Consider the following 25,161-nt stretch of genomic DNA (forward strand, 5'->3'; position numbering starts at 1 on the left):
AAAAAAAATCTGCGTCCTTTCTGATTTCAATGCGTTAAAAAGACACAAAAAGTGTGTTAACGCCAACACTGCTTGACAGTATAACAAAATAAGTCACACTTATATTCTGTAACATTCACAGTTTTGGAATAAATGTGCAGAGGTAGAAATATTCAAAATAACCTCTAAATTTTAAATTCCCCTCGGGGATTAATACAGTACTTGTGATTCTGATTCTGATTGTGTATATATATATACACAATCATATATATATATATATATATATATATATATATATATATATATATATATATATATATATATATATATGAGGTGGGGGGGTAGGGGGTAGCGGGGGTGTATATTGTAGCGTCCCAGAAGAGTTAGTGCTGCAAGGGGTTCTGGGTATTAGTTCTGTTGTGAATATGTTGTGTTACGGTTCGGATGTTCTCCCGAAATGTGTTTGTCATTCTTGTTTGGTGTGGGTTCACAGTGTGGCGCATATTTGTAACAGTGTTAAAGTTGTTTATACGGACACCCTCAGTGTGACCTGTATGGCTGTTGACCAAGTATGAATTGCATTCACTTGTGTGTGTGGGGAGCCATAAATAGCGTGTGGCCGGGCCGGCACACAAAGGCAGTGCCTTTAAGGCACGCCCCCAATATAGTTGTCTTTGTGGGAATCGGAAGAAATTCGGGAGAATGGTTGCCCCGGGAGATTTTCGGGAGGGGCATTGAAATTCGGGAGTCTCCCGGGAAAATCGGGAGGGTTGGCAAGTATGTCAATCAATCCACTCCCTCGCTCTCTCTGTCTCTGCCCCTCCCTCACGAATGCAGCTGCGTGTGCACACCTTCACAACTTGTTTTGTTTTTAACCCCTTCTTAACCCTGGACGTACATTGAAAATACACGCAACACTGACTCAAAATGCCGGACATTTGAGTCATTTAAGAAACCCCGCCCGGACAGCCCGGATAGCCCCGCAAAAGAGGACATGTCCGGGGAAAACAGGACGTATGGTCAGTCTAGGTATATGACACATGCTAATTGTTAGCATGCTAACATTAGCATTCTTGGCACCATCTTGAAAGTTAGCATAGCATGCTAACATTTTAGGGTAGCTCTTTAGCTAATTTTATATGTTTTAACCTAAATATCATGATTTTTGATACTTGGCGCCATCATGGTGTCACGACTTGGTCCTTGGATTTTGTTGGGAGGACAGGAGGGGGGCAGAAACTTCCCCTTTAAATTGTCCAAAAAATCTATTTTGTACTACCTGGGACTTTGTGGGTGAAGAAAAATGTTTTTGTGACTTGGGCGTGGCTTGAGTCCTGGGGAGCGGGGATTCAAAAGAAACAGAATTCAGAAAAAAAAAATCCTGGTCTTTGACGTCATCAGGGCTGGCTGCTGCTTGCTTCCGCCTGGAGGGGCAGGGGTTTGTGGGAGCGGCGTGTCCTGCCGGCTCACGGAAGTTGTTCCTGACGTCCTTCGTCGGGAGCGGCGCTTCCGGCACTGCACTGCGTCCCCGCATTCCTGGGACCAAATGGAGTCTCTGTACTCCACGGAGGAGTAGCGCAGAGTTTTCTCTTCCATCGCGCGCAGGACCGCCCAAGAAGCCTCATCAAAATTGTCCAACTCTCGTGCGGAATAACTGGTCGTGAGACTTGGTCCTTGGATTTTGTTTTTCCTGAAGGCAACGGAAAGTTGGCTCGGGCGAGACGGGAATGTGAGTACATATTTTATTTAATATATCAAAAAAGAACAAACGAAAAGCGCGCACAATGGCGGCGGTACAAAACTTAGCTAATGAAAACAAAACTTGCTCATAGGCAGAAACTGTGAACAATGGAACAAAAACACTAACTGTGACATTAATAAACAAAAACTTACTTGGCACGGACTATGAAGTGCGCAGAGGTAAACAGAGTGTGACAGGGGTATGAATGTGGGTGTCGCCAGAAAGACAAACTGAAAACAATGAACTTAAATACTACAGACATGATTAGTGAAAACAGGTGCGTGACTCAAAACGTGAAACAGGTGCGTGACGTGACAGGTGAAAACTAATGGTTGCTATTGTGACAAAACAAACAAAAGTGCACAAAAAGTCCAAAAACAAAACCGAACATGACTAAAACAAAACATGATCAAACAGACATGACACATGGAAGTATGTTAACCGATTTTATATTAGCATGCCAGTGTTAGTATGCTCACGTTTTTGGCTCGCCTCCTTTGCTAATTTTGAGTGTTTCAACCTACAAATTGGACCCCGACTTAAACAAGTTGAAAAACTTATTCGGGTGTTACTATTTAGTGGTCAATTGTACAGAATATGTACTGTACTGCTCAATCTACTAATAAAAGTCTCAATCAATCAATCAAATCATTATATTTGATACTCGGTGCCATCTTGGAGGTATGCTAACATCTCTTATATTAGCATGCTAACATTAGTCCGAAGTCCAGACACAGTCTCGGTGCAATGCTATCGGAGGCCCGATATCAATGCATCACTTCTGTATCAGCATTATTATTTTGGCTGGCAGGCGCCCTCTGGTGGGTAGATGTCACAGTTGCAGCCGGATCACTGTTAGGACAACAAATACACACTCAGTATGTTAACATGCACTAAAAAGCTCATTCTTGTCTTCATTTGGTTGAAAATAGTTTGTTTTAAAAAAAAAAAAACATGTGAATACCTTATTTAGGTCAATAATGATTTTCATCAAGCGGTCGAAACCAATGGCATGATTAGATCTTTTTGGGGGGCTAAAGATTTCCTAAAATATCCTTAAAACCCCCTATATTGTTTGACATTGTTTTTTTTTAAGTTATATTGTTGTTGTCTTCTTTACAAAAAAGTGCCAATAGAATCAAAATAAATCATTAGTCACATTATCATTATTCATTTAATGACTTAACTTTAATGAATGACTTATTTACAAAACATGTTCATGTATGGTTCGTAGTACATGAAATATGGAGGAGTTGTGGTGAAAGTGGAGCGTCAGTGAAGGGGTCTGAGGCAGATGTGCAACACAAACATGGACAGGAAGTGGTCCTGGCCACGCCTCCCTCTCACTTTCACAAAGACAGGTGCGCTCGGAGCTCATTTGCATGAGCGCTCCGCTTGGCCGCACCGCCACGTCTTGATAAATCTGGACTCTTTCCACGCACTGGGCTGGAAAAGTGCATCAAGATGTGGCCTGCACCAGTGCTTCTGCTCGTCCAGTCGGCTCTGCTGATTCAAGGTGAGACAAAGACTCTTTTGAGTCGTCCCTAAAGGGAAATTGTTGATGTAATCTTCGCCGTCTCCTTTCAGGATCTTCCGCCCAGGATTTGTTGACCCAGACGGACAAAATCAAGTATGTCAGTCTTGGTGGGACGGTGACCATCAGCGCCAAAGGGAGTTCAAATATTGATGATGATCTCAGTTGGTACCAAGTGAAACCTGGACAGGTTCCTAAACTTCTGATCTATTATGCATCACGTCTTTCTTCTGGAACACCACCTCGATTCAGTGGCACACGATCTGGCTCTGACTACACTCTGACTATCACTGGTGTTCAGGCAGAAGATGTCGCTGATTACTACTGTTTTGCCGCTTTTGGAGGTGGAAGGTATACACGGTGATTGAGAGCTGTACAAAAACCTCCTTTGGTTTGAGGGAAGTGAAAGTGGAAGATGATGATGACTGGTCCACTGAACAAAGATCACCAAGCAGAACCAGCGTCAATCTGAACAAGTTGATTGACTTGTAAGAAAAAGTTGAAATGAGGGAAGAAGAAGTCACACTAACACTCAGGGCCGGCCCGTCCCGTAAACACTTCATGCCAAAGTTTTCCAAGCCAAGGACCCCCAAACTGAAATAAAGCTGGAGTGAGGACCCCCAACTAACACATCTTGTATAAAATTGGGATTTATATTAAATTGGTCATTAAAGTAGCTGTAGCTCTTACTCCTAAACTTTACATAAATTAACTCCAGAACACAGAACACATGTATTAATTAATACATTAAACTGATTATTGGCTAGGATAGTCTCCAGCCCCCCGCAACCCCTAGAGGGACAAGGGGTAGAAAATGGATATGTGGATGATTATTGCTAATATGTATTTAAATACATTCACATTTGTGAGTATTATAAATATATACAATTATTTATGAAAAGTATATATTCAAGAAATAGTCTATATTGCCAAAAATGTTACGACCCTCCCAGCCTCCGCGAACCCCTTGGTGAAGACCAATGCTCTTTGTGGTTGTTTAGGGCCACACACGATTGATAAAAAGGAATTATTAACTATAATTTAAACTATAGTTTGAAGTCCCAATCCAGAAATATGAATGTACTTCAGCATTTGTCCTGTTTTGTTGTGATACAGTACATTTGAAAATGCATGGATAACAATAATATTCTATTTGAATTGAGCACAGTGTGTTCAAAGTCTGACACAGATATGATAGGAAAAGGCAAAAACTGGAGCACATTTTGGGGATTTTCCTGCTCCCCCCAAATCTCTTCATTTTCTTTACTTTCAGGCAACAAAGCTTATTGACAGTAATTGTCCATAAATGACAATATTGTGTAAGTTAGGATAGGATAGGACTTTATTGTCATTGCACAAGAACAACAAAACTTTGTTTTCAGCACAAACCCGTTCAAGATTAGGCAAACAAACAGTGTACAGGGTTACAGAACAGAAACGCTGATGGGTCACCACAAGGCGCCCCGTGAAAGATAAGAAAAAGGTAAAACGCTGGGGAAGAAGATGAGTGAAAAAAATACAATCTAGACTGGGCTCCGAAGGGGGCCTAGTCTGGAGTGGGAAAATACCTCCATGCAATGCACACATAAACATGTTACATATAAATAAATAAATGATAAATGGGTTATACTTGTATAGCGCTTTTCTACCTTCAAGGTACTCAAAGCGCTTTGACAGTATTACCACATTCACCCATTCACACACACATTCACACACTGATGGCGGGAGCTGCCATGCAAGGCGCTAACCAGCAGCCATCAGGAGCAAGGGGTGAAGTGTCTTGCCAAAGGACACAACGGACATGACTAGGATGGTAGAAGGTGGGGATTGAACCCCAGTAACCAGCAACACTCCGATTGCTGGCACGGCCACTCTACCAACTTTGCCACGTCGTCCCATATAATCACGACAACTCGCAACAGAGGGCGGGGGAGTTGGGGCCCTGAAGGTCGACTGCTGCTATAAAGCGCTGCCAGCCGTCCATCACCCCGAGGGGAAACAAGCGGTGGTGAAGGTGTGGGGTGGGGTTGGGTGTGTGTGTGTGTATATGCCCATTGTCTTGGGTGTGTTGATGTAGTGTCCTAGGCCTGGGGCAGTTCTGCATGCAAGCAAAAGTTCGACTCCAGGTGTCGTTGAAGAGGGAGGGAGGTCAAAAGCGTCCATCATTGAGGAGTCCTCGGGGGGATGTTTTCAGAACAGCCTGCTCCTGTTGTTGCATCAAGGCCATTCGAGGGAGTCAAATCGTAGATTAAGATTTAGTTTTTCCGCGAACAGACATTACAATGGCTTGTCTGTTCATATCCAATTTTTCCCTTTCAACCAGCTTTTCCATGATGTCATCCATCTTGCGATTCAGTTCAGAAATCGCCCCAGACTGTGATCCCACAGTCCGGCCCAATCCTTCCATTGGGACGAACAGCCTTTGGGCTCCTTGAGTGGATGCCATCATCTTACGAATTTGACGATACACCAGAGCAATGCCCAGCCCAATCTGCAGGTGCCCCGCGATCACGGTTCCAAATAGGTAGATGTCTTCCACGTCCTCGATGGAAAGGACTGAGAGGCACATGATTCTCTATTCATCCCAGGAATCTCTCACGTACCCCGCAGCAATGGTTCCATCAGGGCAGCCAGGCTCCCCAGAACCTCTTTTACTTGTCGAAAAGATTTTGTCAATTGAGTCGAGAGTCCAGCTGATCATTTCTATGTCTAATGTTTGGATTTGGAGGACAGCGCAAAGAAAGAGGCTTCAAAAAAGTGTAGACAGGACAAAACAAAGAGAGAAAGCAGGGAGAAGAAGGGAGCGGAAAAAATGTGACCGCCCTCAACAGAGGCAAGACAGAAAAGCAGTTCACTGATTTAAAGAGTTCAATTCAAACTAAAAGATCAATTCAAGACATAAATTAAGTTTTTGCACTTCATTTGTTGAATAGAGCAGGAACTAAGAAGGTTAATTTGTGTCTTTATTACAAAAGCATTTATTTGACAATTAATTTATGTAACTATATTTTTTTGAAACGATAGCATGCTAACGTTTTGCTCATTTTGCAACCGTTTACCCCAGTGTCATATAACTTGGTATATGACACATGCTAAGTGTTAGCATGCTAACGTTAGCATTCTTGGCACCATCTTGAAAGTTAGCATAGCATGCTAACAATAGCATGCTAACGATAGCATGCTAACATTTTAGGGTAGATTTTTAGCAACTTTTATATGTTTTAACCGAAATATCATGAATTTTGATAATTGGCGCCATCTTGGAAGTATGCTAACCTATTTTATATTAGCATCCCAGTGTTAGTATGCTCACGTTTTTGGCTCGCTTCCTTCGCTAATCTTGAGTGTTTGAACCTACAAATCATTATATTTGATACTCGTTGCCATCTTGGAGGTACGCTAACATCTCTTATATTAGCATGCTAACATTAGTCCGAAGTCCAGACACAGTCTCGGTGCAATGCTATCGGAGGCCCGATATCAATGCATCACTTCTGTATCAGCATTTTTGTTTTGGCTGGCAGGCGCCCTCTTGTGGGTAGATGTCACAGTTGCAGCCGGATCACTGTTAGGACAACAAATACACACTCAGTATGTTAACATGCACTAAAAAGCTCATTCTTGTCTTCATTTGGTTGAAAATAGTTTGTTTAAAAACAAACAACATGTGAATACCTTATTTAGGTCAATAATGATTTTCATCAAGCGGTCGAACCAATGGCATGATTAGAACTTTTAGGGAGGCTAAAGATTTCCTAAAATATCCTTAAAACCCCCTATATTGTTTAACATTGTTTTTGAAGTTATATTGTTGTTGTCTTCTTTACAAAAAAGTGCCAATAAAATCAAAATAAATCATTAGTCACATTATCATTATTCATTTAATGACTTAACTTTAATGAATGACTTATTTACAAAACATGTTCATGTATGGTTCGTAGTACATGAAATATGGAGGAGTTGTGGTGAAAGTGGAGTGTCAGTGAAGGGGTCTGAGGCTGATGGGCAACACAAACATGGACAGGAAGTGGTCCTGGCCACGCCTCCCTCTCACTTTCACAAAGACAGGTGCGCTCGGAGCTCATTTGCATGAGCGCTCCGCTTGGCCGCACCGCCACGTCTTGATAAATCTGGACTCTTTCCACGCACTGGGCTGGAAAAGTGCATCAAGATGTGGCCTGCACCAGTGCTTCTGCTCGTCCAGTCGGCTCTGCTGACTCAAGGTGAGACAAAGACTCTTTTGAGTCGTCCCTAAAGGGAAAGTGTTGATGTAATCATCGCCGTCTCCTTTCAGGATCTTCCGCCCAGGATTCTCAGATCCAGACGGACAAAATCAAGTATGTCAGTCTTGGTGGGACGGTGACCATCAGCGCCAAAGGGAACTCAAACACTGGTGCTTATCTCAGTTGGTACCAAGTGAAACCTGGACAGGTTCCTAAACCTCTGATCTATTATGCATCACAACTTTCTTCTGGAACACCACCTCGATTCAGTGGCACACAATCTGGCTCTGACTACACTCTGACTATCACTGGTGTTCAGGCAGAAGATGTCGCTGATTACTACTGTTTTGCCTATTTTGGACCTGGAAGGTATACACGGTGATTGAGAGCTGTACAAAAACCTCCTTTGGTTTGAGGGAAGTGAAAGTGGAAGATGATGATGACTGGTCCACTGAACAAAGATCACCAAGCAGAACCAGCGTCAATCTGAACAAGTTGATTGACTTGTAAGAAAAAGTTGAAATGAGGGAAGAAGAAGTCACACTAACACTCAGGGCCGGCCCGTCCCGTAAACACTTCATGCCAAAGTTTTCCAAGCCAAGGACCCCCAAACTGAAATAAAGATGGAGTGAGGACCCCCAACTAACACATCTTGTATAAAATTGGATTTTATATTAAATTGGTCCTTAAAGTAGCTGAACTTTACATAAATTAACTCCAGAACACAGAACACATGGACTAATTAATACATTAAACTGATTATTGGCTAGGATAGCCTCCAGCCTCCCGCGACCCCTAGAGGGACAAGGGGTAGAAAATGGACAGATGGATGATTATTGCTAATATGTATTTAAATACATTCACATTTGTGAGTATTATAAATATATACAATTATTTATGAAAAGTATACATCTAAAAAATAGTCTATATTGCCAAAAATGTTACGACCCTCCCAGCCTCCGCGAACCCCTTGGTGAAGACCAATGCTCTTTGTGGTTGTTTAGGGCCACACACGATTGATAAAAAGGAATTATTAACTATAATTTAAACTATAGTTTGAAGTCCCAATCCAGAAATATGAATGTGCTTCAGCATTTGTCCTGTTTTGTTGTGATACAGTACATTTGAAAATGCATGGATAACAATAATATTCTATTTGAATTGAGCACAGTGTGTTCAAAGTCTGACACAGATATGATAGGAAACGTGAAAAACTGGAGCACATTTTGGGGATTTTCCTGCTCCCTCCAAAAAAACTCTTTACTTTCATTACTTTCAGGCAATAAAGATCAATTAAAGACTTAAATTAAGTATTTTGCACTCGATTTGTCGATTAGAGCATGAACTAAGCAGGTTTGTTTGTGACTTTATTATGAAACTTTCCTTTTGACACTAAATTTATGTAACTGAATTTTTTTGTTTGAATTTTGTGAACGTATTTTTTTTTTTACGTGACAATTCAATTAAACTTTCATTTCGTTTAATTTCATTATTTATTTTCAATCAACCAATCAATCAATCTATCTATGTTTATTTGTATAAAACATTACAACAGGCAAGCGTCTTTTCGTGTCATCCTCGCCACTTTTGGGTCCTAAATGGCTGTCAGAGTGTACCAACTTGTCGGAATACCTCCTCAGACTTCTTCTGTCCAGGTGAGATGCATGATTTATGATCTACAATAAACTTCCAGGGAGCAGGAAGTGTTTTCAAACACTGAATTTTAACAAATTACATTTTTAAATACACATATTTGCTCACAATTTTTTTTTTAAATGAAATTCTCATCATAATTTTATGGGGGAAAATCAGTCCACACTTGGTAATAAAGACAGAAATGAACCTCCATAGTCAACCAGTCATTGAAATATTTAACCATGTTTCACATTTTGTCAAGGACTGAATTTGTTTGTATTATCTTCAATATGATGAATAAATGTCACTCTATGTGAAGTGAATCTATGGAATATTCTATTGGGAGCCAGCGTCCTCTGCAGTGGACATTTGCTTGCGCTCTATTTCTTTTGTCACCGTTACACATTTTGGGGGGAAAACAAACGTCCACTGCAGAGGATGCTGGCTCTCATGAGGATATGAGTTTCACTTTAGGAATTGAATTACTGACATAAATGACATTTGTCAAAGAAATGATAGTAGAATTATTTTGTCTTTTAAACATTATGCTTTTTTTAAATTTATTTAGCATTAAGTTGAAATTACCTTAACCCCCTTTTGGCTTCTATGACTTTTATTTTTAATATTTTAAACATTTTCATAATTTGTAATACATTTTTATCACCATTTTATTTCATTAATTGCTTCATTTTGTTTCTCAATTTAATTTTCATGACCATTTGTTAATACAATTCTAAAAAAAATATAATTCATTAAAATAGTTGTTAGTTTGTTTTTGCAAATTCAAAGTTTTTCTTTATATTTATTATTTTTAATGTACTCATATGTTAATTTCTTTATACATTTTTATGACCATTTTATTTCATTGATAGTTTTTTTTTCTCTATTTAATTTTCATGACCATTTGTTAATACAATTCTAAAAAAAATAGCTTATCGTTCATTAAAATTGCTGTTAATTTGTTTTTGCAAATCTAAAGTTTTTCTTTAAATGTATTATTTTTAATTTACTCATTTATTAATTTTTGTATACATTTTTATGAGCATTGTCACAGCACTTTGAGATGTGCTTCACAGGTCAAGTCAGTTCCAAATAAAAGCTAAGATGAAATATTATGAATGTAAAAACAAAGTGTAGTTGAATGTGCTTCTAATGGTCATAGTGAGGTGTGAGTGGGTCCATTTGAGGTCCTGAGAGAAAAAGGCGCTGACTCATCATGACCGTGGACATTTTATTGAACAATGCTTAAATGTTGAGGTTCTGCGCCAAGTTCTCCGGCATCAAGCAGTAAGAAACAGGAAGCAATAAAAACAAGAACGGGCGTCTCAGCTTCTACTCTGAGCAGCGGCCCGGGTCCATCAGGGTTTGGGTCACGGGGTTCTGACCCTGCATGGTGGCCTCGCAGCTCACCGAGCCGGCCGCGCTCCAGCGGTCGGCCTTGAGGCTCAGGGTGCTGGTCCAGCTGTAGCGGCCGTCGCCGGTGGCCTCGTCCGAGCTGTGTGACACCCCCGAGGTGCTGCTGCTGCCCCCCACCTTCCAGCCCAGGGTCCAGGCCTGAGGCGAGCCTCCGCTGGCCACGCACACCGCCGTGGCACTGCCAGTCTGCAGCTGCTCTTTGGAGGGGGGGAAGATGGTCAGCGTGGGGGGCCGCACCTCACCCGCTAGGAGGGGGGAGGGGGAGGAGAGAGTTAATATGTCACACTTTAAAGCTGTCAATCAACATGACAACACCTCCTGCTAGTGCAAAGATGAGTGAGGAGACTCCGACTGACACATTTATCTTCCAAATAAACTTGAAATAAAACTGTCAGAAAGTTTTGTGTAAATAAATGAGGTGCGTTTAAGTCAAAAATGTCAAAAAATGTTCCTGTTTGACATTCTGACATTAAAACTGCATTTGAGTTGAAATTTTGGACTCATTTTTTATAGTTTATTTTAACTACGCAAGGGAGTATTTTACTGTGATTAATCACGAATAATCCAAATTTAAAAGTGAGAATAATCTTATTTAAATAATAATCATTTTGACAGAACTAATAAAAATATAATTTATTAGCATATTGGATTAGAGCAGGGGTGTCAAACTCATTTTAGTCCGGGGGCCACATGGAGAAAAATCTACTCCCAAGTGGGCCGGACTGGTAAAACAAAAAAAACAAAAAAATATTAAAGACAACTTCAGATTATATTCTTTGTTTAAAAATAGAACAAGCACATTCTAGAAAAGTACAAATCCTAATGTAGTTGGGTTTTTTTTTTACACTTACATGTTGCGGTTAATAGTATTCTATCTTTATGTGTTGTTATTTATACTTTCTGAATAAATGATGTGATAATGTTCATCAGTCAACTCGTTGGTGTTAATTTTCAATTTATCAAGATGAAAAAATAATATCAAAAATAAAATTACAAGATTTTGTTTATGTAGTTTGATCATTTTCCTCAACTGGTGCACTAACATCATGTGTTTATTTTTGTTTTTTTTTACATATGTAGCATCATCTACAAATCTTGCTATTGTGACATCTAGTGGACACATTTAGAACAGCAGTTTCTTTCATTCAGAAATTTCAGCTTATTTTTATACTTAGCAAACTCATCCCGCGGGCCGGATAAAACCTTACGTTTGACACCCCTGCATTAGATTCATCTTTTTTTAGATTTAAAAAGTATAAAAAAAAGCATCCTTTGATTTTTCAGTATGTGGCACTCGCTGACTTGCAAACACATATAAATCATTAATTATTACATTTTATATTCATTTTAGTAATTTTATCTTATCTTTAAGATTTATTTGAATATATTTACACTTTTTTCCTCCTTCCTTTATCTCCCTTCTTTACATAATCCATCTTTCTATTGTTACAAAAGCTATTAGTAGCACACAGAAGGAGAAGGATGAAATAAGCTGGGCTTCTTCCTACTTCTTTTCGCCTGACGTGTTGAAATGTTTGATAATTATGTCAGAAAGAAATCACATGATGACATGAAATAGACAATAATCACATGATAGTCACCATGACAACCAGACTCTCATATTGTTAGCTGCTCCTAGATTGACATCACATTCTAATTCTAAATTCCACACAATAAAATCCAGCTTTTGTCACACAGAGTGAAAAACAAGGACACATCTGGTACTCACAGCCGATGACCAGTTTGGTCCCTTCGCCGAAACTCCACCACAGTGATGCAAGGTTGTGAGGCGCTCGTACAAAAACCTCCTTTGGTTTGAGGGAAGTGAAAGTGGAAGATGATGATGACTGGTCCACTGAACAAAGATCACCAAGCAGAACCAGCGTTTTGTTGTGATACAGTACATTTGAAAATGCATGGATAACAATAATATTCTATTTGAATTGAGCACAGTGTGTTCAAAGTCTGACACAGATATGATAGGAAAAGGGAAAAACTGGAGCACATTTTGGGGATTTTTCTGCTCCCCCCAAATCTCTTCATTTTCTTTACTTTCAGGCAACAAAGCTGTGAGAATAATTGCATCTAAGTTATCACAAAACTTTGTGTTGCCATGAGTTCCCGGCGAGCAGACAAAAGCTGTCTTTGATCTTACAAAGCAAAAGGCTTGTAAAACTCCACTGTGTAGAATGGGAAGCGACATGAAGGTGCGGGTTTCTTTAATCTAATGTAATCCACAGTAAGATCTTGTCTTGACCCGAGATCTACAAAGACGAGAGGAAGCAGGACCTGACGCAAGCTCCAGGCATCTTTTCTTTGAACTGTTTTGTGGCCAAAGGGGACGGCTGTTTACGACCCCCTCCCTTTAGAAACAGCTGTTGCCATGTAATCAGGGAAAGTCCAAATAAAAGAGGAGGCGTGCAAGCTTTCGTCAGAGCGTGGGACGACACTGTACAAGGGTACAGGTCGACGCCTTTCTCCTCGTTGAGCTAAATTGAATCCTGTCTCTGTTTAATTCCTTGCTTCTTTGTCTGTTCAATAGATGTCATCGGTGTTTGAACCTGACAAAAGCTATTGACAGTGTAGCAGCGAACAGCTGTCTCGTCAGCTGATGCACGAGCTCGCAACCGTGGCTGCTTAGCAACCAACCAAACCCCACTTAATAAAATTATATTTTATCTTAGAGCACATCCGCATCCCTATTCACCTAGGCAACCCTAGGAAATGTATATAATTCGGCCTTATTTCGGCCAGTCGGCTTATATGATCAGAGCCGATCAGTTTACGTTCACGCACAGGTATAACGCGGCGCGCTCCCGTATCAAGTGTGGAAGTGTTGATATTCTTTGATTAGTTTGATAAATGTTGGAGCAGTTTGCTTCATCAGGAGGGTGAAGTCGCTCAACTTAAAGTGTTGGATTTAACTGTGTTGGATCATTGGCTGCTGGTGAGGGCATAGAAAAAGGGGCATTTTTCTACCAGTAGACTGCATTTAAGATTGAGTGTTTCACTGCTAAATTAATAATATATTTATATTGGATATGGATTTTAAATATGTATCTAAAATAGGTGGTTAATTGTTTAGGTATTTATGTATTTACATATTGGGTTTTCTGCTGCATTTATCTATTGTGTTTCTGGTGTTTAAATGTATTTTATATGTATCTTGGTGCATTTATGTTTAGACAATTTATTTAAAATCTGTGTTAACTTAAAGGGAAAATATTAGTCCATTTTCTTGCACTTGTTTAATAGTTAAGAATTTGATAGCCTAATTTTTAATTGTAAATTGTGGGATTGATAATTGATTGATTTTTTACAGCATTTTAATTTTGTGGTGTTTTGTCCTTAAAGGTTTTTCACCTACTAAAGGCTACTAAAGACAGCTAAAGACAGCTAAAGAAACTAAAGTCTACTAAAGTCTACTAAAGTCTACTAACACTGCTAAAGACTGCTAAAAAGACCAAAGAAGAAAAAAGAAGCTGTTTCTTTGTTGGAAAAACTGTTGCAAACTAAAGGAAAATAAAAGGAAAAAAGTAACTACGGTCTGGTCTTTTGAGTGAAATCCAGAAGCCACATTCAGCATTGGTACATCCCTTCAAGTGTGGGATAAGCACAGCGAAAAAAGTTAAAATACTTGACAGACAGTAAATGTCCATAAATGACAATATTGTGTAAATTCACTGATTTAAAGAGTTCAATTCAAACTAAAAGATCAATTAAAGGCTTAAATTAAGTTTTTGCACTTCATTGGATGAATAGAGCATGAACTAGGGAGGTTAATTTGTGTCTTTATTACGAAAGCATTTATTTGACACTAAATTTATGTAACTGAATTTTTTTGAAACGTTAGCATGCTAACGTTTTGCTCATTTTGCAAGTGTTTACCCCAGTGTCATATAACTTGGTGTATGACACATGATAAGTGTTAGCATGCTAACGTTAGCATTCTTGGCACCATCTTGAAAGTTAGCATAGCATGCTAACGATAGCATGCTAACATTTTAGGGTAGTTTTATAGCTATTTTTATGTTTTAACCTAAATATCATGATTTTTGATACTTGGCGCCATCTTGGGAGTATGCTAACCTATTTTATATTAGCATCCCAGTGTTAGCATGCTACCGTTTTTGGCTCGCCTCCTTCGCTAATTTTGAGTGTTTGAACCTACAAATCATTATATTTGATACTCGGTGCCATCTTGGAGGTATGCTAACATCTCTTATATTAGCATGCTAACATTAGTCCAAAGTCCAGACACAATCTCGGTGCAATGCTATCGGAGGCACGATATCAATGCATCATTTCTGTATCAGCATTTTTATTTTGGCTGAGGGGGGGCCCTGTGGTGGGTAGATGTCACAGTTGCAGCCGGATCACTGTTAGGACAACAAATACACACTCAGTATGTTAACATGCACTAAAAAACTCATTCTTGTCTTCATTCGGTTGAAAATAGTTTGTTTAAAAAAAAAAAACATGTAAATACCTTATTTAGGTCAATAATGATTTTCATCAAGCGGTCGAACCAATGGCATGATTAGATCTTTTAGGGAGGCTAAATATTTCCTAAAATATCCCTAAAACCCCCTATATTGTTTGACATTGTTTTTTAAGTTATATTGTTGTTGTCTTCTTTACAAAAAAGTGCCAATAAAATCAAAATAAATCCTTAGTCACATTATCATTATTCATTTAATGACTTAACTTTAATGAATGACTTATTTACAAAACATGTTCATGTATGGTTCGTAGTACATGAAATATGGAGGAGTTGTGGTGAAAGTGGAGCGTCAGTGAAGGGGTCTGAGGCAGATGTGCAACACAAACATGGACAGGAAGTGGTCCTGGCCACGCCTCCCTCTCACTTTCACAAAGACAGGTGCGCTCGGAGCTCATTTGCATGAGCGCTCCGCTTGGCCGCACCGCCACGTCTTGATAAATCTGGACTCTTTCCACGCACTGGGCTGGAAAAGTGCATCAAGATGTGGCCTGCACCAGTGCTTCTGCTCGTCCAGTCGGCTCTGCTGATTCAAGGTGAGACAAAGACTCTTTTGAGTCGTCCCTAAAGGGAAAGTGTTGATGTAATCATCGCCGTCTCCTTTCAGGATCTTCCGCCCAGGATTCTCAGATCCAGACGGACAAAATCAAGTATGTCAGTCTTGGTGGGACGGTGACCATCAGCGCCAAAGGGAACTCAAACACTGGTTCTTATCTCAGTTGGTACCAAGTGAAACCTGGACAGGTTCCTAAACTTCTGATCTATACTGCAACAAGTCGCTTTACTGGAACACCACCTCGATTCAGTGGCACACGATCTGGCTCTGACTACACTCTGACTATCAGTGGTGTTCAGGCAGAAGATGTCGCTGATTACTACTGTTTTGGCGATTTTGGAGGTGGAAGTTTGACACGGTGATTGAGAGCTGTACAAAAACCTCCTTTGGTTTGAGGGAAGTGAAAGTGGAAGATGATGATGACTGGTCCACTGAACAAAGATCACCAAGCAGAACCAGCGTCAATCTGAACAAGTTGATTGACTTGTAAGAAAAAGTTGAAATGAGGAAAGAAGAAGTCACACTAACACTCAGGGCCGGCCCGTCCCGTAAACATTCTCTACCAGGGGTCTTTAAACTTTTCCAGGCCAAAGACAATAAAGATGGCGTGAGGACGGCCTAGCTTGTATAAAATTCTATAATTATTCAAATGAAATTGTATTAAATAATATTATTATTATAAATTAAAATTATACTGGCCCTAAAGGTACTTTTCAGTCTTATACCTAAAATATACATTAATTAACTCCTAAGTCACTCACATTAAACTGAATATTGCATAAATACTTGCTGAAGGCCACTAAGGGCCACACAAAGACTAGACCAGATCTGGGCAAATTAAGGCCCGAGGGCCACATGCGGCCCGTTGAGCTTTTCAATCTGGCCCGCCGGACATTCCCAAATAATTGTTTTAGATCTTTAAGATGGAAAGTGTAGCTGCCATTATTATGTGCAGTCATGTTTTCTAATGACCGTAAGTCTTCAACTATACAAAGTATTTCAATGGTTGGAATCTGCGCTTTGGGATGATATACTAGTTACTATGGTAATCTAATTAGTTACAATGGTAATCTAATTAGTTACTATGGTCATCTAATTTGTTTCTATGGTGATCTACGTCACAGCAGCTCAGACGAGGCACCAAGCAGTGTGGGCGGGAAGCGTTTCCACAGACAAATTTCTAAAGCTTAGTGATGTATCAGATATATCAAGATTGTCGGTGGGTTTATTTTGTACCCTTCGCGTTTATATTTCACTGTTGGTTGCATTTTCGTTGCGTTTCACTTGATTGTAAAATATGTCGATCGAAAGGGGGTGTGACGTTCATATTTTGTCAATATTCAGTGTTTTATCGTTCATAGAAATTTGTAAAATTCCATTACGTTTTTTTAAGGTGGTCTGTCATAACGTTTTTAGCATTCAATCAGACATTATTGTGAGGTTTTGTATTAGTGTTCCTAAAAATAGATATACCGGCCCCCAGACACATTTTTTTCTCTAAATGTGGCCCCCGAGTCAAAATAATTAACCAAGCCTGGACTAGACCATGCTAATGCTAATAAGTGTCCTATTATATGAGTAGGGACTCTTATTTATTCGTTCACTTAGCAGGCTGAAAGGTGCCAAGTTTGCTTTACAAACCCCGTGTCCATATGAGTTGGGAAATTGTGTTAGATGTAAATATAAACGGAATACAATGATTTGCAAATCCTTTTCAACCCATATTCAATTGAATATGCTACAAAGACAACATATTTGATGTTCAAACTCATAAACTTATTTTTTTTTTTGCAAATAATAATTAACTTAGAATTTCATGGCTGCAACCCGTGCCAAAGTAGCCACGTTGATGTAACACATGGCTTGGCATTGTCTTGCTGAAATAAGCAGGGGCGTCCATGGTAACGTTGCTTGGATGGCAACATATGTTGCTCCAAAACCTGTATGTACCTTTCAGCATTAATGGCGCCTTCACAGATGTGTAAGTTACCCATGTCTTGGGCACTAATACACCCCCATACCATCACAGATGCTGGCTTTTCAACTTTGCGCCTATAACAATCCGGATGGTTCTTTTCCTCTTTGGTCCGGAGGACACGACGTCCACAGTTTCCAAAAACAATTTGAAATGTGGACTCGTCAGACCACAGAACACTTTTCCACTTTGTATCAGTCTTAGATGAGCTCAGGCCCAGCGAAGCCGACGGCGTTTCTGGGTGTTGTTGATAAACGATTTTCGCCTTGCATAGGAGAGTTTTAACTTGCACTTACAGATGTAGCGACCAACTCTAGTTACTGACAGTGGGTTTCTGAAGTGTTCCTGAGCCCATGTGGTGATATCCTTTACACACTGATGTCGCTTGTTGATGCAGTACAGCCTGAGGGATCGAAGGTCACAGGCTTAGCTGCTTACGTGCAGTGATTTCTCCAGATTCTCTGAACCCTTTGATGATATTACGGACCGTAGATGGTGAAATCCCTAAATTCCCTGCAATAGCTGGTTGAGAAAGGTTTTTCTTAAACTGTTCAACAATTTGCAAGGAAACAGAGTGGACCGACACCAGCTGGACTGCTGTTGAGTGGTCCAAAGTCATGTTTTCTGAAGAAAGCAAATTTTGAGATCCAGGGTCAACGCAGTCGTCTACCAGCAAGTTTTAGAGCACTTCATGCTTCCTGCTGCTGACCTGCTCTATGGAGATGGAGATTTCAAGTTCCAACAGGACTTGGCGCCTGCACACAGCGCAAAATCTACCCGTGCCTGGTTTACGGACCATGGTATTTCTGTTCTAAATTGGCCCGCCAACTCCCCTGACCTTAGCCCCATAGAAAATCTGTGGGGTATTGTGAAAAGGAAGATGCAGAATGCCAGACCCAAAAACGCAGAAGAGTTGAAGGCCACTATCAGAGCAACCTGGGCTCTCATAACACCTGAGCAGTGCCAGAAACTCATGGACTCCATGCCACGCCGCATTAACGCAGTAATTGAGGCAAAAGGAGCTCCAACCAAGTATTGAGTATTGTACATGCTCATATTTTTCATTTTCATACTTTTCAGTTGGCCAACATTTCTAAAAATCCCTTTTTTGTATTAGCCTTAAGTAATATTCTAATTTTGTGACACACGGAATTTTGGATTTTCATTTGTTGCCACTTCAAATCATCAAAATTAAATGAAATAAACATTTGAATGCATCAGTCTGTGTGCAATGAATAAATATAATGTACAAGTTACACCTTTTGAATGCAATTACTGAAATAAATCAAGTTTTTCAAAATATTCTAATTTACTGGCTTTTACCTGTATATTGTCATTTGTAAATTACACGTAAGTGTGATTTAAACAAGAATAGCTAAATAAATAAATGTATATATATTTTAAAAAATGGGTATTTCTGTCTGTCATTCCGTCGTACATTTTTTTTTTTCCTTTTACGGAAGGTTTTTTGTAGAGAATAAATGATGAAAAAAAACACTTAATTGAACGGTTTAAAAGAGGAGAAAACACGAAAAAAATTAAAATACAATTTTAAAACATAGTTTATCTTCAATTTCGACTCTTTAAAATTCAAAATTCAACCGACAAAAAGAAGAGAAAAACTAGCTAATTTGAATCTTTTTGAAAAAATTAAAACAATAATTTATGGAACATCATTAGTAATTTTTCCTGATTAAGATACATTTTAGAATTTTGATGACATGTTTTAAATTGGTTAAAATCCAATCTGCACTTTGTTAGAATATTTAACAAATTGGACCAAGCTATATTTCTAACAAAGACAAATCAGTATTTCTTCTAGATTTTCCAGAACAAAAATTTGAAAAGAAATTCAAAATACTTTGAAATAAGATTTAAATTTGATTCTACAGATTTTCTAGATTTGCCAGAATAATTTTTTTGAATTTTAATCATAGTAAGTTTGAAAAAATATTTCACAAATATTATTCGTCAAAAAACCAGAAGCTAAAATATTTATTATTCTTTACAATAATAAAAAAAAAAAGTTACTTGAACATTGATTTAAATTGTCAGGAAAGAGGAAGACATTTAAAAGGTAAAAATATACATTTGTTTAAAAATCCTAAAATCATTTTTAAGGTTGTATTTTTTTTTCTAAAATTGTATTTCTAAAAGTAATAAGAAGCAAAGTAAAAAATAAATGAATTTATTTAAACAAGTGAAGACCCATCCATCCATCCATTTTCTACCGCTTATTCCAAGTGAAGACCAAGTCTTTAAAATATTTTCTTGGATTTTCAAATTCTATTTGAGTTTTGTCTCTTTTAGAATTAAAAATGTCGAGCAAAGCAAGACCAGCTTGCTAGTAAATAAATAAAATTTAAAAAATAGAGGCCGCTCACTGGTAAGTGCTGCTCTTTGAGCTATTTTTAGAACAGGCCAGCGGGCGACTGATCTGGTCCTTACGGGCTACCTGGTGACCGCGGGCACCGCTTTGGTGACCCCTGCCCTAGTATATACAATAATATAAACCAAGTCATTGTATTTCATTTAGGATTATTACATATCTAAATTTAAATAAAAAAATATTTTTATCTTTTTTAGATACAGTCAATAAATAATGTGAACATGTATCATAACATGGAAATCTAAGAGAACGTGTTGTGGATGATTGTGGACTGGGAATTTTTTTAATTTTATTTTTTTACAGATTTCTATTTAAAAAAACCTCACAGGGCACTGAGGAGGCGTCAGTGCGACACAGTTCGCGTATCGGTCACGTGACCAAAACAGCTCATGATCGGTCACGTGACTTTCTAAAAGCGGTACGCACACCGACACAGGGTTTCGCTCTATGAGCTCGAAGCATGCGCCGATGCATCGGTGTTGCCGGACCCATCACTACTTTCTAGCCTTCCTGAGGTGAAGAGGATGTTGTTGGACCTTTTGTTGAGCTCAGTGCTCCCTGGCCTTTTCCCCCTGCCGACCACTGAGGGACCTGCTTTTGTTTGCTTATTCATGGTGTGCACTTCTGCCCCATCGCTTTTTGTTACACTTTTTGGACTCATTACCTTTTTTAACATTTTGTAAATCAGCCTCGCCTCCCGTCTCTGCATCCTGGGGTCATCTCCTTGATCAAACCCTAACATTTAGTTGAAATTACCTTAACCCGCTTTTGACTTCTATGACTTTTAATATATTTTAAACATTTCCATAGTTTTTAATACATTTTTATCACCATTTTATTTCATTAATTGCTTCATTCTTTTTTCTCAATTTAATTTTCATGACCATTTGTTAATACAATTCTAAAAAAAATAGCTTATTGTTCATTAAAATTGTTGTTAATTTGTTTTTGCAAATCTAAAGTTCTTTAAATGTATTTTTAATTTACTCATTTATTTTTGTATACATTTTCATGAGTATTGTCACAGCACTTTGAGATGTGCTTCACAGGTCAAGTCAGTTCCAAATAAAAGCTAAGATGAAATATTATGAATGTAAAAACAAAGTTTAGTTGAATGTGCTTCTAATGGTCATAGTGAGGTGTGAGTGGGTCCATTTGAGGTCCTGAGAGAAAAAGGCGCTGACTCATCATGACCGTGGACATTTTATTGAACAATGCTTAAATGTTGAGGTTCTGCGCCAAGTTCTCCGGCATCAAGCAGTAAGAAACAGGAAGCAATAAAAACAAGAACGGGCGTCTCAGCTTCTACTCTGAGCAGCGGCCCGGGTCCATCAGGGTTTGGGTCACGGGGTTCTGACCCTGCAGGGTGGCCTCGCAGCTCACCGAGCCGGCCGTGCTCCAGCGGTCGGCCTTGAGGCTCAGGGTGCTGGTCCAGCTGTAGCGGCCATCGCCGGTGGCCTCGTCCGAGCTGTGTGACACCCCCGAGGTGCTGCTGCTGCCCCCCACCTTCCAGCCCAGGGTCCAGGCCTGAGGCGAGCCTCCGCTGGCCACGCACACCGCCGTGGCACTGCCAGTCTGCAGCTGCTCTTTGGACGGGGGGAAGATGGTCAGCGTGGGGGGCCGCACGTCACTCACTAGGAGGGGGGAGGGGGAGGAGAGAGTTAATATGTCACACTTTAAAGCTGTCAATCAACATGACAACACCTCCTGCTAGTGCAAAGATGAGTGAGGAGACTCCGACTGACACATTTATCTTCCAAATAAACTTGAAATAAAACTGTCAGAAAGTTTTGTGTAAATAAATGAGGTGCGCTTAAGTCAAAAATGTCAAAAAAATGTTCCTGTTTGACATTCTGACATTAAAACTGCATTTATGTTGAAATTTTGGACTCTTTTTTTAATAGTTTATTTTAACTACGCAAAGGAGTATTTTACTGTGATTAATCACGTATAATCCAACTTTAAAAGTGAGAATAATCTTATTTAAATAATAATCATTTTGACAGCAATAATACAAATACAATTTATTAGCATATTGGATTAGAGCAGGGGTGTCAAACTCATTTTAGTCCGGGGGCCACATGGAGAAAAATCTACTCCCAAGTGGGCCGGACTGGTAAAAAAAATAAAATAAATAAGTAAAGACAACTTCAGATTATTTTCTTTGTTTAAAAATAGAACAAGCACATTCTGGAAATGTACAAATCCTAATGTTGTTGGGTTTTTTTTTTACACTTACATGTTGCGGTTAATAGTATTCTATCTTTATTTGTTGTTATTTATACTTTCTGAATAAATGATGTGATAATGTTCATCAGTCAACTCGTTGGTGTTAATTTTCAATTTATCAAGATGAAAAAATAATATCAAAAATAAAAATACAAGATTTTGTTTATGTAGTTTGATCATTTTCCTCAACTGGTGCACTAACATCATGTGTTTTTTTTACATATGTAGCATCGTCTACAAATCTTGCTATTGTGACATCTAGTGGACACATTTAGAACAGCAATTTCTTTTATTCAAAAATTTCTGCTCATTTTTATACTTAGCAAACTCATCCCGCGGGCCGGATAAAACCTTACGTTTGACACCCCTGCATTAGATTAATCTTTTTTTAGATTAAAAAGTATTAAAAAAAAACGCATCCTTTGATTTTTCAGCATGTGGCACTCGCTGACTTGCAAACACAAATAAAACATTAATTATTTAATTTTATATTTATTTGATTTATTTTGTCTTATCTTTAAGATTTGTTTGAATATTTTTATACTTTTTTTCTCCTTCCTTTATCTCCCTTCTTTACATAATCCATCTTTCTATTGTTACAAAAGCTATTAGTAGCACACAGAAGGAGAAGGATGAAATAAGCTGGGCTTCTTCCTACTTCTTTTCGCCTGACGTGTTGAAATGTTTGATAATTATGTCAGAAAGAAATCACATGATGACATGAAATAGACAACAATCACATGATAGTCACCATGACAACCAGACTCTCATATTGTTAGCTGCTCCTAGATTGACATCACATTCTAATTCTAAATTCCACACAATAAAATCCTGCTTTTGTCACACAGAGTGAAAAACAAGGACACATCTGGTACTCACAGCCGATGACCAGTTTGGTCCCTTCGCCGAAACTCCACCACAGTGATGCAAGGTTGTGAGGCGCTCGTACAAAAACCTCCTTTGGTTTGAGGGAAGTGAAAGTGGAAGATGATGATGACTGGTCCACTGAACAAAGATCACCAAGCAGAACCAGCGTTTTGTTGTGATACAGTACATTTGAAAATGCATGGATAACAATAATATTCTATTTGAATTGAGCACAGTGTGTTCAAAGTCTGACACAGATATGATAGGAAAAGGGAAAAACTGGAGCACATTTTGGGGATTTTCCTGCTCCCCCCAAATCTCTTCATTTTCTTTACTTTCAGGCAACAAAGCTGTGAGAATAATTGCATCTAAGTTATCACAAAACTTTGTGTTGCCATGAGTTCCCGGCGAGCAGACAAAAGCTGTCTTTGATCTTACCAAGCAAAAGGCTTGTAAAACTCCACTGTGTAGGATGGGAAGCGACATGAAGGTGTGGGTTTCTTTAATCTAATGTAATCCACAGAAAGATCTTGTCTTGACCCGAGATCTACAAAGACGAGAGGAAGCAGGACCTGACGCAAGCTCCAGGCATCTTTTCTTTGAACTGTTTTGTGACCAAGGGGGACAGCTGTTTACAACCCCCTCCCTTTAGAAACAGCTGTTGCCATGTAATCAGGGAAGTCCAAATAAAAGAGGAGGCGTGCAACCTTTCGTCAGAGCGTGGGACGACACTGTGCAAGGGTACAGGTCGACGCGTTTCTCCTCGTTGAGCTAAATTGAATCCTGTCTCTGTTTAATTCCTTGCTTCTTTGTCTGTTTAATAGATGTCATCGGTGTTTGAACCTGACAAAAGCTATTGACAGTAAATGTCCATAAATGACAATATTGTGTAAATTCACTGATTTAAAGAGTTAAATTTAAACTAAAAGATCAATTAAATTAAATTAAGTTTTTTGACTTCATTTGATGAATAGAGCATGAACTAAGGAAGTTAATTTGTGTCTTTATTACAAAAGCATTTATTTGATACTGAATTTATGTAACTGAATTTTTTTTAAAACGTTAGCATGCTAACGTTTTGCTCATTTTGCAACCGTTTACCCCAGTGTCATATAACTTGGTATATGACACATGCTAAGTGTTAGCATGCTAACGTTAGCATTCTTGGCACCATCTTGAAAGTTAGCATAGCATGCTAACGGTAACATGCTAACATTTTAGGGTAGCTTTTTAGCAACTTTTATATGTTTTAACCTAAATATCATGATTTTTGATAATTGCGCCATCTTGGGAGTATGCTAACCTATTTTATATTAGCATGCCAGTGTTAGCATGCTACCATTTTTGGCTAGACTCCTTCGCTAATCTTGAGTGTTTGAACCTACAAATCATTATATTTGATACTCGGTGCCATCTTGGAGGTATGCTAACATCTCTTATATTAGCATGCTAACATTAGTCTGAAGTCCAGACACGGTCTCGGTGCAATGCTATCGGAGGCCCGATATCAATGCATCACTTTCTGTATCAGCATTTTTATTTTGGCTGGCAGGCGCCCTCTGGTGGGTAGATGTCACAGTTGCAGCCGGATCACTGTTAGGACAACAAATACACAGTCAGTATGTTAACATGCACTAAAAAGCTCATTCTTGTCTTCATTTGGTTGAAAATAGTTTGTTTTAAAAAAAAACATGTGAATACCTTATTTAGGTCAATAATGATTTTCATCAAGCGGTCGAACCAATGGCATGATTAGATCTTTTAGGGGGGCTAAAGATTTCCTAAAATATCCTTAAAAACCCTATATTGTTTGGCATTGTTTTTTAAATTATATTGTTGTTGTCTTCTTTACAAAAAAGTGCCAATAAAATGAAAATAAATCATGAGTCACATTATCATTATTCATTTAATGACTTAACTTTAATGAATGACTTATTTACAAAACATGTTCATGTATGGTTCGTAGTACATGAAATATGGAGGAGTTGTGGTGAAAGTGGAGCGTCAGTGAAGGGGTCTGAGGCAGATGTGCAACACAAACATGGACAGGAAGTGGTCCTGGCCACGCCTCCCTCTCACTTTCACAAAGACAGGTGCGCTCGGAGCTCATTTGCAT

General features: G+C 38.9%; 5 gene segments (V, D, J or C); 3 read left to right on the top strand and 2 right to left on the bottom strand.

Annotated features, from left to right (window-relative positions):
• The first annotated feature begins 3,175 nt into the window (after positions 1-3,175).
• On the top strand, positions 3,176-3,882 carry LOC133611829 (Ig kappa chain V region 3547-like). The segment is given in 2 exon segments: positions 3,176-3,236; positions 3,308-3,882. Coding segments are annotated over 2 exon segments (363 nt in total).
• A 3,538-nt stretch (positions 3,883-7,420) lies between these two features.
• On the top strand, positions 7,421-8,014 carry LOC133611828 (Ig kappa chain V region 3547-like). The segment is given in 2 exon segments: positions 7,421-7,477; positions 7,549-8,014. Coding segments are annotated over 2 exon segments (363 nt in total).
• A 2,315-nt stretch (positions 8,015-10,329) lies between these two features.
• On the bottom strand, positions 10,330-14,600 carry LOC133611192 (Ig kappa-b4 chain C region-like). The segment is given in 3 exon segments: positions 10,330-10,773; positions 12,258-12,383; positions 14,591-14,600. Coding segments are annotated over 3 exon segments (465 nt in total).
• Positions 14,601-15,505: 905 nt separating this feature from the next.
• Positions 15,506-16,074, top strand: LOC133611830 (Ig kappa chain V region 120-like). The segment is given in 2 exon segments: positions 15,506-15,565; positions 15,637-16,074. Coding segments are annotated over 2 exon segments (363 nt in total).
• A 5,065-nt stretch (positions 16,075-21,139) lies between these two features.
• Positions 21,140-25,161, bottom strand: LOC133611194 (Ig lambda-3 chain C region-like). The segment is given in 3 exon segments: positions 21,140-21,583; positions 23,058-23,183; positions 25,125-25,161. Coding segments are annotated over 3 exon segments (492 nt in total).

This window comes from Nerophis lumbriciformis, linkage group LG08, assembly GCF_033978685.3.
Source record: "Nerophis lumbriciformis linkage group LG08, RoL_Nlum_v2.1, whole genome shotgun sequence".
NCBI classification, from domain to species: domain Eukaryota; kingdom Metazoa; phylum Chordata; class Actinopteri; order Syngnathiformes; family Syngnathidae; genus Nerophis; species Nerophis lumbriciformis.